A 12,686-nucleotide genomic window follows, 5' to 3' on the forward strand; every position below is an offset into this window, starting at 1 on the left:
CACGAGGACGCCGCCAGCCCCATTCCAACCGAACCGGTTGGAACGGGGCGAGAAACCCACCCCTGGTATAGTGGTTTTGAATATCAGAGAATGCACGATCTCTTTAGATGCCATTCGCTAAATAAATGAATAAAAACCACCAGGAAAACACCTGGATGCAGAAGAAATCGGAGGAACGGAGAAAACCGCTTACCCGTCTGATGTCGTACATGGCGGATTCTCCTCTTACTCTGTCGCGGCATGCCAGAATGACGCGGGCCCCTCTCCGGGCCAGATCCACCGCTGTGGCCTTCCCGATCCCAGTATTTCCACCTAGGAAAGGGCAGAGAAAGGATTCACCGAGATCGCCCAGCAGGAGGGGGCCTGCATTTTTTGTGCCTGCAGTTTTTGTGATGTTACACAATGAAGCATTTTTTTGGCAATATTTCTCAACCTTGGAAACTTTAAAATGGGTGGACTTCAACTCCCACAATTAAAAGGATGCAACTTCTTAAAGTTGCACAGGTGGAGAAATTCTGACTCAGGGCACGATTTATTTCAGAGCGGTCTTACCTCAATAAGGAGTAGCTTAATATTATTCAGGTTTAATACAGCTAGTCCCTGACTTATATAAGCATTCATTTAGTAACTGTTTGAAGGTGCAGCAGCACTGAAAAAAATCCCACAGGGCTCCAATATTTCAAACATATTCAAAACCACTGACTCCCCCCCCCCTGTTATGAGGTTTTATCCAGTTCTGGCATACAACAATCCATGGGATGGTTGAAATATGTTGTGGTGATGAAGAGGAGGCACACTGGCAGGAATTAGCTTAATGGGAATGCCCTCTCAACAGCTGTGAGAGCTCCCTATTTATGGTCATAAAACAGATTACGTGGCAGAAGCTAATTGATCAAAGTTCACTTGTGCTGATTGGATTAGCTAGGTGAAAAATGCCAGCTATGTTCGCGTAAGTTAATAGACCACCAGATATTGTTGCCAGCGATGGAATGTGCTGATGTGCCAGGTGCTGTCTCATCTTTGTTAAGGAAGGATCAGGTTATTGATTATTGTGTAGAGTTGCACTCCTCAGTCTCACACTAATTAAAGAAGGATTATTTGTGTTGATATCTGCACTCACAACGTGGTGTGCCGACCATTGAGAAAGACAAAATATCCCCACAGAAATTTCGCAGTTTAATGGGTTTCTATGCCATCCAATCCCGGGGGGACTCCGGCCGGCTTACAAATACGAAATGAAAATAAAATACACACAGGGGGAGAATACAAACAATACGAACAATTTTAAAAAAACACAACATACATTCGGTTTAATTGGGGGTTGAACCTGATTCGAAAATCAGCAACCCCAGGCCTGTCGGAACAGCCAGGTTTTGGTGGCTTTTGGGAAGGCCACGAGGGTGGGAAGGGTCCGGATCTCTGCTGGTAGTTCGTTCCAGAGAGCCGGAGCAGCTATAGAGAAGGCTCCCCCCCCCGAGTGGTCGCCAGTGGGCATTGTCCGGTCTACGACGGCACCCGGAGGAGGCCTAGCCTGTTGGTTCTTACCGGACAGACGTTGGGAGGTGTGTAGAAATACAGATCAGCATTCCTGGCTGAGATGCTTGGAGTCCTTTGAAAGGGCCACTTTGAAGCAAGATGGGTGGCAAATATGTTCAATAATAATAATAAAAACTTAAAAATGGCGCAGGTCTCCCAACACTCTGGCAACAGCCTTGGCCTCCTCCCGAAGGAAGGTTAAATGGGCCGTCAATTGGGGAAACAGCCGAAGCAGAGCCAGGGAGGAAGAGCCAGGGACCCTGTCCCCATCAGCCCCGGGCAGCCTGAAAAGCTGATTTCCAGCCCTCTCTCGTTGCAAAGAACGGGCAGAAATGAGGGGGTGACATGATAGCAAAGTTCCAGTCTCTGAGGGGCTGCCCCAAAGAAGAGGTGGCTCAGCCTATTCTCCAAAGCCCCTCAGGGCAGGACAAGAAGCAATGGATGGAAACCAATCAGGGAGAGAAGCAACCTGGAACCCAGTAGAAACTTCCTAACAGTGAGAACGTTTAGCCAGTGGAACAGCTGGCCACCGGAGGTTGTGGGTGCTTCATCACTGGAGGCTTTTAAAGAAGAGACTCCGCGGAGAAACCTGGGTTGGGGGTCGCCTTTCCACCCGCGTCTCCCTGGGACCTTCGCGCTGCGCTTTTGCTCCGGGAGTTTGATCTGCGCGGAGCCCCTGAGGTGGGAGGGGGGCTTATGGAAGGGAGGATGAGAGAGAGGGAGAAAGGAGGAAAGGAAGGAAGGAAGGAAGGAAGGAAGGAAGGAAGGAAGGAAGGAAGGAAGGAAAGAAAGAAAGAAAGAAAGAAAGAAAGAGCGGCACTGCCCCCCTCCCCCCAGTTTACCTGTGATGAGCACCGTTTTACCCCGCAGGCTGACCGTGTTCCGGCACCAGGTGGCCGTCCCTAACTTGTAGTAAAGCAGCGCGTAGAGCCCCAGCAGCAGCGCCGCCACCGCCCCCAGCGCCCCCGCCGCCTCCATGGCCGGATCCTCGCTGGCCCCGCAGCCCCCGCCGCTTCCCTTTTATCCGGACGAACCTTCCCTGCCGCCCCGCCTCCCCCACTGGGAGGGACACGGTCACCAGGAGCGCTGCCCCTCCCTTTGCCCTCCCCTCATCCCCTCTTGGGCTCGGAAGAAGGGAGGAAGGGAAGGAAAGAAAGAAAAAGAAAGAAAAAGAGGGAGGGAGAGAGTGTGTTTGTGCGTTTTCCTTTGACCTTCGCGCTGCGCTTTTGCTCCTGCGCGGAGCCACTGAGGTGGGAAGGGGTTTTATGGAAGTAAGAGAGAAAGAGAGGCAATGCCCCACAGAGACCCCCCTCCGCCGTCCAGCTGACCTGTGATGAGCACCGCCTTGCCCCGCAGGCTGACCGCGTTCCGACACCGGGTGGCCGCCACGAAGTTGTAGTAAAGCAGCGCATAGAGCCCCAGCAGCAGCGCCGCGGCCGCCCCCAGAGCCCCCGCCGCTTCCCTTTTACCCACACTTTTACCCACACTTTTACCCACTGCCTGGGACTACCACGGCCGCTCGTTGCTCTGCCAACCTCTCGCCCACCCCTCGTCCTGGGCTCTCCTCATGGTCTCTCGTCCTGGGTCCGAAGGCGAGGGGTCCTTGGCCACCCGCAGCCTGTCGCCCTTTCGCCCTCCACCCGTCCCCTCCTGAGGAAGGAAGGAAGGAAGGAGGAAGGAGAAGGAGACCGAGAGAGGGATGGAGGTAGGAAAGGAGGCAAGAAAAGAAGGAAAGAAGGAAGGTGGTAGGAATAAGAAGGAAAGAGGGAAGGAAAGGAACAAGATGAGAAGAAGGAGGAGACAGAGAGGAAGGAAGGAAGGAAGGTGGGTGGAAGGAGGGAAGGAAGGAAGGAAGGAAGGAAGGAAGGAAGGAAGGAAGGAAGGAAGGAAGGAAGGCTCCCCAGAGGCAGAGCTACAGAGCAATTTCATGCTAATGAAGCCAGTCAATCAGGCTTCCCTCCTGAAATTGTGGGTCTCCATCACTGGAGATTTTTAAGACGAGACTGGACAGCCATTTGTCTAAAACAGTATAAGGTTTTCTGCCTGAACAGGGGATTGGACTAAAAGAAGAGAACAGAACAACAGATTTGGAAGGGGCCTTGGAGGTCTTCTAGCAATCAAATTTGTCTTGCTTGATGTGTTTTTGACAAACCCATGTTTGGCTTTTGGTTATGACTTCCTTTGCCTTTAGGTGTTTGCAGATTTATTGCTTGATTATCTTTTCCAGAATCTCCCCAGGTACTGAGGTCAGGCTGATAGGTCTGTAGTTTCCTGGATCTGTTTTCCTCCTTTTTTGAAGATGGAAACCAGATCAGCCCTTTTCCAGTCCTCTGGCAGTTCCCAGGTGCGCCAGGACCTTTGAGAGACATAGTTCAATGCTTCTGAGCTCACATCTGCCAGTTCCTTCAGAACCTTAGGGTGTAATCCATCCGGTCCTGGTGGTTTGAACTCATGTAAGTGAGCAGGTGCTCACTTACAATTTTCTTCCCTATTTTAACTTGAGTTCCTAATCTGTTTTTCCACGTTGCTGTTTTTGATTGGTTGGACTATTTTTTCCTTTTGTGTAAAGACAGATGCAAAGAACAAGTTAAGCAGTTCTGCTTTCTCCCTGTTGCTTGTCACCTTCTTGCCATTTATGATGGACCAATCGTTTCCTTGACCTTTTTCTTGTCTTTTACATGTTGAAAGACACTTTCTTTGTTATTTTTCACTTTGGTTGCAAGCCTTACTTCATTGTGAGCCTTAGCTTTCTTCACTTCATCTTTGCAGATTTGGGCTATTTGCTGGTATTCTGCCTTAGTTATGTGCCCCTCTTTCCACTTTGTCCTTGTTGTCTTTCAATTTGTCAGAGAGTTCTTTATGCAGCCATGCTGGTTTCTTTTGAGAGTTGTTATTTTTCTTCTTCATTGCTATTGTACTAGACTGGGCTTTTATAATCTCGTGACCCGTCAAAAGCGCGAACGTCATAAGCGCGCCGACAACACCACGGCGCTAAAACCGCGATGTCAAAAGCGCGCCGACAACAGCGCGCCGACAACAGCGCGCCGACAACAGCACGCCGACAGAAGCGCGATTTCATTTAAGGTAAGATTTACAGTTAGGTTTAGGGTTAGGTTTAGGGTTAGGTTTAGGGTTAGGTTTAGGTTTAGGTTAAGGGTTAGGTTTAGGGTTAGGGTTAGGGTTAGGTTTAGGGTTACGTTACAGCGTGCTTCTGTCGGCACGCTTTTGTCGGCGCGCTTTAGGGCTAATTAGTCGCTCATTCGTCGCGCGGCTTTGTCACCGCGCTTTAGACACCGCAGTTTAGTCAGGCGCGCTTTTGTTGTGCGCGCATTTGTGGTGGAACCTTATAATCTTACTTTTCAAAATTTCCCAAGCTTCTTGAGTTGTTTTCCCCTTGAGGATTCTCATCCAGGGAATCCTTCCCAAGCTCTAATTTTATTGAAATTGGCTCTCTTAAGATCCTAGCCTCTAATTTGACTTGTTCTATTGCTTGTGCTTGCATAATGCTGAATTCCAATACTCCATGATTAGTCTCCTCACCACCCCATGGGTTCCTGTAGCTTAAACACCTGCTATCATCTCATCTTTGTTAGTGAGAATTCAATTCAATATAGCTGACCCCCTAGTTCCCTCCTCTACTTTTTGGGAGACAACGTTGTCTGCTAGGTTTGTCAGGAACCTGGTTGACTTTCCACTGGGTGCACAGTTTGTCTCCCAGTTGATGTCAAACAGAGGTGGGTTGCTCCCGGTTCGGCCTGGATCAGGTGAACCGGTAATAGCAGTGGTGGGAAGCTCCACCCACCCACCCGGATGCTTCCACACCTGCATAGAAGCGTTGCATGAATATGCGCCCCAACTGGTAGTAAGAAATTGGCAACCCACCACTGATGTCAGGGTAGTTGAAATCCCCCATTGCTATTGTGATGTGTTTCCATATCTTACTTAACTGACCAACGAAGAGTTCATCTATTTCCTGTGCTTGATTGGGTGACCTATAGTATACACCTATGGTAATGTCATATTTCCCCCCTCTTTTATGTTGACCCAAAGTGCATTCAGGATGGTTTTCATCATTGTTGTGCTGTATTTCTGTAGAGATGCAGTTACTTCTTATATTTAGTGCAACTCTCTCTTTGTTCATTAGATCTGTTTCTTTTAAATAATTTAAATCCCTCTAGCTGTAGAGAAGAGGGTGGAAGGGAGAGAAAGAGAAGGAGAGATAGTAGGAAAGGAAGAGGAAGAGTGGAGGAGAGGTAAGGGAAGAAGAAAGAGGTAAGGAGAGGTGGGTGGAAGGGAGAGAAAGAGAAGGAGAGAGGGCAGGAAGGGGAAGAGAGAGGGTAGGAGTAGGGGAGAGGTAAGGGAAGAAAGAAGGGGAAGGAGAGGAGGAAGGAAGGAAGTAGAGAAGGAAGGGAGGGAGACAAGAAAGGGAAAATAAGGTGGTGTTACAACAGGTGCTAGGGATGGTAAACAAAGCACTCCAAACTATACCTTATAACCTTTTAAATGGAATAACAATAGTATAAGAATGGCAAAGAAAAAGAATAACCATGTGAATGTATACCTAGAATTGTATGTAAGAGAATAAATGACAGTAAGAATATAAAACACAATATAGGTAAACAATATTTGGTTATAAATAGCTAAGTATAAATAAATATAGAATTGTACATAAAAATGGATAACGAATAAGGAGAGCATGAATGCAAGATAGAAATGTATAGAAGGGAAAACACTAACTGCAAAGAAACTGATGCGGAACTGCTGTATGATATACGATGGAACTTCATGTTCCTATGTTGTTTTAAGTTATGTGTCTGTCTCTGTTGATGCGTTTAAAATAAAATATTTTAAAAAATAAAATAAACCCCTCTAGCTGTATGCTCCATTTCCGTAATGGCAACAATGTCTTATCTGCCCTCATTTACTTGAATTTCTAGTTCACCTGGTTAATTCCTCATACTTTCTTTGTCGATGTGTAGACATTTGAAACCTTTTTTGACTTACCCCGTGTCAGCTTTCTACGTAACCCGTTGTGTGCCTTAATTATACTACTTCCTTACCACCTGTTTGATTAGTGCACGTGGTATGGCCCCCACTATCCAAAGCTTCATTTTCTTTGACAGCAAGGGTGATATTCTCTTTTTAAGCCAGCTGAGTGTCCTTGGGCTAATCACCAGGTGGCAGTGAGTTCTAGTCCTATCTGCAAACAGAAACAGAATGACTGTGGCAAAGTAAAGGTAGTCCCAACAGTTGCCTTGGGTGCAATCCCAACACATTTGGAGCACCACTTGAGGTCCATCGTCAATGACAGAATCCCCATCAGTCAATTGCAAGAGGCAGCGTGACTCAAAACAGCTTCCATTCTGTGACAAGACCGTTCATCACCATCAAACACCCACATCTGCCTCTCCCAGGTCCTTGGGAAGGCCTCGAGTGGTGGATAAAATGCCAAATCCAGTCTGAACATCTGACAGACTGTGCAACGAACCCAAACTCCGTCTTCACCGTCTTCACATGAGCCAAGGTGGCGCAGTGGTTAAATGCAGCACTGCAGGCTACTGCTAGATCAGCAGTTCAGCGGTTCAAATCTCACCGGCTCAGGGTTGACTCAGCCTTCCATCCTTACGAGGTGGGTAAAATGAGGACCCAGATTGTTGGGGGCAATATGCTGACTCTCTGTAAACCGCTTAGAGAGGCCTGAAAGGCCTATGAAGCGGTATATAAGTCTACTGCTACTGCTAAACTCCGTCTTCACCCCTTCCCGTCTTATGCGGTCATCCTAGCAGCCTCTTGCTGAATTGTGGCCCGCTAGCTGCCAGTGGAGCTGGCTGCATACTCAGACAGTGAGGAGGTTGAGGGAGAACTTGGGCCAGTGCTGGAGCCTGGGGAAGGCTCCGATGGATGCTCAGCCTCGGACACAGAGATAGAGCCAGGGCCGTCCGGCATTTCCCAGCCACTGGAGAGGCAGCTGCCTTTGGAGGCTGAGATAAGTGGGGAGGAAGAACAGCTGGGGCCTGTTCCAGATGCATGTATGTGCAGAGCAGATAGGAGAAGTGAGCAACGGAGGACAAGGAGTCAATCCAGGAAGCAAAGCACACATGGACGCTGCGTGGCCCCTCCCTGGCTGGGAAATAAACAGAAGGAAAGGGGAGTGGTTGTCATAGGAGACAACAGTTCGTATTTCTGAAGATTTTGCCCATTGTATTTCGTGCCACAAAGACTGCTTGCCAGAACTTAATTTGCAGCCTTTCAGCTGGGAGCTCATGGCCTTGCAATCATCGCAAGGAACTGATAAGGTCTGTTACTGCAGTGAACTCCTTGAAGGACTCTTGCCTGTCGGTGGGTAAATGCCATTAGTTCAGATGAGGCAAACAAAGGGTTGTGTTTTTTTTTTTGTCACAAGGAGTCTGTTTCTTGTTTCTGCCAAGGCTGGGTCAGAACATACTGCCCGCTCAGACTCTCAATTCCTTCCTCAGTGGCACAGTAGGTGGAAGTCTGCGTCACAATCTCAGACGAACAGCCTCATAAACCAAGGGACCAAAATTCCCACCGTGGAAAGGAGTAGTTAATTATGGTTATAACAACTCCTGAAAGCAAAAGAAAGTTGGTTGAGTGAACAGACCGGGACAGAAAGAAGAAGATCCCAAATAAACCCTTCGCACAACATCCGTTGCTCATCTGGCAGCCTTGGGGCAACTTCTAAAAAAGACCCAACTTTTTTTTTTTTAGCAGTGTTCCAATTTTTTTAAATATTTTATTTTTATTTTTAAAACCAACAAAAACAAAACAACACATATAAAAAACTTTCCTCCATTTCATCAAGCGTGTCGTTTGGTTACAAACTTTTGTTTTTAGAATTAAAAATAAGATCACTGGTTATCCATCAACCATAACTAAATACATCCTTAGCATTGAGCATTATGTGTTCAAGTTACCGCTAATATTAATCATCCATGGAGTATACAATACTTATAAGTGTAGCATATTCAACTCCAGAAATAGTTTCCCATTGCTAATCCAAGTAGTTATTGAACATTTCGATTCATATATGTATCAATTTTTCATTACATCATCATTAGTCCATTTAACACAGTGGTCCCCAACCCCCGGTCCGCGGACCGGTGCCGGGCCGTGGAGTACCTGGCACCGGGCCGCGCAGCGGCCGGGGGACATGAACAGCTGCCCAAAGGTCCGCGCGCACGCTGGTGGAATCCCCGGGCGCTGCTGGTACCACCGCCACCGCCGCCCCCTGCGAAACCCAAGAGCGGCTCTTCTCCTGCGAGGCGGCTGGCTGAACAGCTGCCCAAAGGTCCGCGCGCGCGCTGGTGGAATCCCCGGGCGCTGCTGGTACCGCCTCCACCGCCGCCCCCTGCGAAACCCAAGAGCGGCTCTTCTCCTGCGAGGCGGCTGGCTGAACAGCTGCCACCGCCGCGCGCCTTCCTGCCTCAGCCGCTCCGTCGCTTCCAAGGAACGGCGGCAGCGGCGGCAGCTTTACTTCTGAGGCGCTGCACACTTCCCCAATAGTCGTCACAGCCCAGGTAAGAGAACGGGAACTTCCCGCCTGGCTTCCAGCCCGCACCGAAAGGGGGCCGTTGGGGTTTTTTGTGGAGCTCGGAAAGACGCGCGTCAGCTGTGCGCGTCCGCCTCCTGGGGGCCACTTTTGCCCAAGCGCCCGAGGCAGCCAACCCTGGTAAGCAGGTGGTGGTTAGCTGGCGCCTTTACTGCAGGTTTTTCTGGAAGGGGCCACTGCCGCTGTCCGGAGGTGACCTTGAGCTGCTCGCTCGCTCTATGTGGGGCTGGTGGGGCTGTGACGCTCGGAGGTGGCGCGTGTGGGAGTGAGAGGCGCGGGGACTGGCTTTCTCCGGACCGGCTTTCTCCGGGGGGGGGGGCGAAGGACCAGGCTGCAGCGCAAAGGCTCCTGGGCCGTGCGCAAAAGCTCCTGGGCCGTGCGCAAAGGCTCCAGGGAAGAGAGCCCCGTGTGCCCCTGCGCGCGCTCAGCGGGCCACGGTAAAATTATCAAAGGCTGACTGGTCCACGGCGATAAAAACGTTGGGGACCACTGATTTAACATATAAAAATCTTACCAATATAACATGGCCGATGCTTACAATTATACATAGGATTCACATAATCCCATTCTTGTACATTGAATACATTATTGTCCTTTGTATATCATATGATCAAACACTCTATTTCATAGCAAAACAAAAACACAAAAACTTTCTTAACAATGACTATAACTTTCTAGTAGTACATTAATAAACAATTTCATTTCCAGATTTTTTTATCCAACCATTGGTAAAACAAATCCCGTACCTTATAAAATTGCTCATCCTCCTGTTCTCTAATTTCTAATGTAAGTCTACTCATTTCAGCACATTCCATTATTTTCCGAATAGTTTCCTCCTGTGTTGGTAATTTCTCATTTTTCCAATTTTTTGCAAATACAATTCTAGCAGCTGTTAAAACATTTACAATCAAATATTTCAAGTCTTTATTGTATGTTTCTGGTATGATTCCCAATTAAAAAAAAGTTCTGGTTTTAAGTCCATGTGTTTATGTATCATTTTCTCCAACCACATGTGAATTTTAGTCCAATATCTTTTAGCTTCAGTACAAGTCCACCACATGTGGTAGTTTGAGCCCGGCATCTGATGGCATTTCCAGCATTTTTCGGATTTGTTCTTAGACATTCTTGCTACAAAAAACTTTCCTCCATTTCGTCAAGCGTGTCGTTTGGTTACAAACTTTTGTAAGAGCCGAGGTGGCGCAGTGGGTGGAGTGCAGTACTGCAGGCCACTTCAGCTGACTGCTAGATCAGCAGTTCAGTGGTTCAAATCTCACCGGCTCAAGGTTGACTCAGCCTTCCATCCTTCCGAGGTGGGTGAAATGAGGACCCGGATTGTTGTTGGGGGCAATATGCTGACTCTGTAAACCGCTTAGAGAGGGCTGAAAGCCCCATGAAGCGGTATATAAAAATCTGCTATTGCTATCTGCTATTGCTATTCTCGTTGGGGATAAGTGCCACCTGTAAAACATCTTATACAAATTCTCTTTATATGCAGTTGACATTGTCATTTTATAGTTTTGAGTCAATGATTGATATCCAGACTGGAATTTTTAATTAATGTAATTTCTTAATCTTCTCCCAGTTTAATAATAGAGCCTCTCTTATATAATGTCTTCTAAAGTAACCGTGTGCTTTGGTTCCCTTATACCATAAGAATGAATGCCATCCCAGCAGCAAGTCGTGACTCTCTAAGTTCAAAAGCCTAACATTTCTTAACATTATCCAATCCTTAATCCACATCAGGTAATATAGCTCCCAGTCAGGTAAGCCCAACCCTCCACTTTAAATTTTATTCTTGCTTTTTTCCCCTGCCATATAAATTTCAACAGCATTTTATTTAGATCTTCAAAATAATCTTTCCCCAACCTAATTGGGATTGTCTGTAACAAGTATAAGATTCTAGGTAAAATGTTCATTTTAATTGTTGAGATTCTCCCAATCATTGATAATTGTAGATTTCCCCATTTCATCAAGTCCGTTGCAATTTGTTGCTTCAATCTAAAATAGTTATCCTCTTTGGGAGTACTACATCTAGCTGTTAAGAAGATCCCCAAATATTTGACCTTGTTCGTAATTTGCATCTGCAAGATTTCCTCCAATTCTTCTTTTTGTTTTGATGATATGTTCTTTGTCAAGATCTTTGTTTTGTCTTCATTTATTTTCAAGCTACTTTTCCATACTCCTCAATTCTTTCTATCAATTTAGGTGCAGATTCAAGTGGCTCCTCAAGAATGAAAACTAAATCATCTGCAAACGCTTGCAACTTATATTCTTCTTTTTTAATAGTCATTCCCTTTATTTCTTCCTTTTCTCTGATCCTTCTGTTTAGGACTTCTAACGTTAAGACAAAAAATAATGGTGATAACGGGGAAGCCTTGTCTCGTACCTCTCTTTATTCCAATAGGGTCTGTCAATTCTCCATTTATCATTAGCTGTTTGCTTGTGATATACCGTTTGTATAGCTTGAATAAAATTCTTACCAAAGTTCATTTGTTCCATGTGTTGTATCATGAATCGCCAGTTCACATTATCAAAAGCCTTCTGCGCGTCAAGGAACATCAAAGCCATTTGCTTTTCAGAATGAGCCTCATAGTATTCCAAGGTGCCCAAAACTATTCTTATATTATCCTTAATTTGTCTCTTTGGTAGAAAACCATTTTGATCTGAGTGGATAAACCCATTTAAATATTTTTTGAGTCTCTCTGCCAGTATAGATGGGGATAATTTATAGTCTTGAGTTTAGCAAGGAGATTGGTCTATAGTTCTTAATTTCCGTAAGGTCTGCCTCCTCTTTAGGTAGCAATGTAATATAGGCTTCTAAGCATGAATTTGGTATTTTGCTTTCAACCATTACTTCATTCATAACTTCTAGGAGAGGGAGAGACAAGGATCCCTCTAGGGTTTCGCAAAATTCCACTGGTAGGCCATCCGGTCCCAGGGCCTTCCCATTATTTTGTCTTTTAAGAGCTTCAGATAGCTCCATCATTGTTATTTTACCTTCTAGTATAATTCTAATGACGTTTGGTATCTGGGGAAGATTGGTATCCTGTAAGTATTGCTTGACTCTTCCCTCTTCTATATTCTCTTGTCCATACAACTTAGCATAATAGTCCTGTGTTGTCACTGTTGTGGCCCTGCAGGAGCCGTTGGCCACCAGGTGGCGGCAGAGCAGTGGATCAGATGCCTTGGTTCACTTGTGCCTCCGGATAGACGCCCAACTGCAGAGGCGGAGGCCTTGCCGTGCATTCCAGGGGACCACTAGCATGCCAGTTCATCAAGAGACTGCAGTTGAATGTGTGGAGCCCATGGAGTTGGGTGCTGTCAGACCCCGAGTGTCACGCACAGAGATGGACAGATGACATGCTGAGGGGCTGTGTTTTTACTGTGGGGATCCTGGACACCTGGCTGGAAGTTGCCCCAAGAAGAGTAGGAGGGTTGCGTGGCCTGCGGCCTTACCTCAGCAACGAACTATCATGTCGGGAAATCAGCACCTTTATGTGGCTCTGGTACCCTGCTCATACAAGGTAATGTGCATCCATGGTGTGAGGAACCAAAGGCCGGATGCCCTGTCTAGGAAACT

The 12,686-nt window shown here is 46.9% G+C and overlaps 1 protein-coding gene across 1 annotated transcript in view; it reads right to left on the minus strand.

Moving 5' to 3' along the window:
• LOC106551004 (dehydrogenase/reductase SDR family member 13) overlaps positions 1–2,579 on the minus strand; it is an 18,153-nt gene extending 15,574 nt beyond the window's left edge. Inside the window, exons 1-2 of the mRNA XM_087702811.1 lie at positions 2,379–2,579; positions 194–312 (exon numbers count right to left, since the gene is read on the minus strand). Of these exons, the coding sequence (XP_087558937.1) occupies positions 194–312; positions 2,379–2,514 (255 nt within the window). The 5' untranslated portion in view covers positions 2,515–2,579. The remainder of the gene's footprint in view (positions 1–193; positions 313–2,378) is intronic.
• Between the last annotated feature and the right edge of the window lie 10,107 nt (positions 2,580–12,686).

This window comes from Thamnophis sirtalis, unplaced genomic scaffold, assembly GCF_051295495.1.
Source record: "Thamnophis sirtalis isolate CommonGarterSnake01/CBP01778 unplaced genomic scaffold, rThaSir2_p1.2 scaffold_17, whole genome shotgun sequence".
Taxonomy (NCBI): Eukaryota; Metazoa; Chordata; class Lepidosauria; order Squamata; family Natricidae; genus Thamnophis; species Thamnophis sirtalis.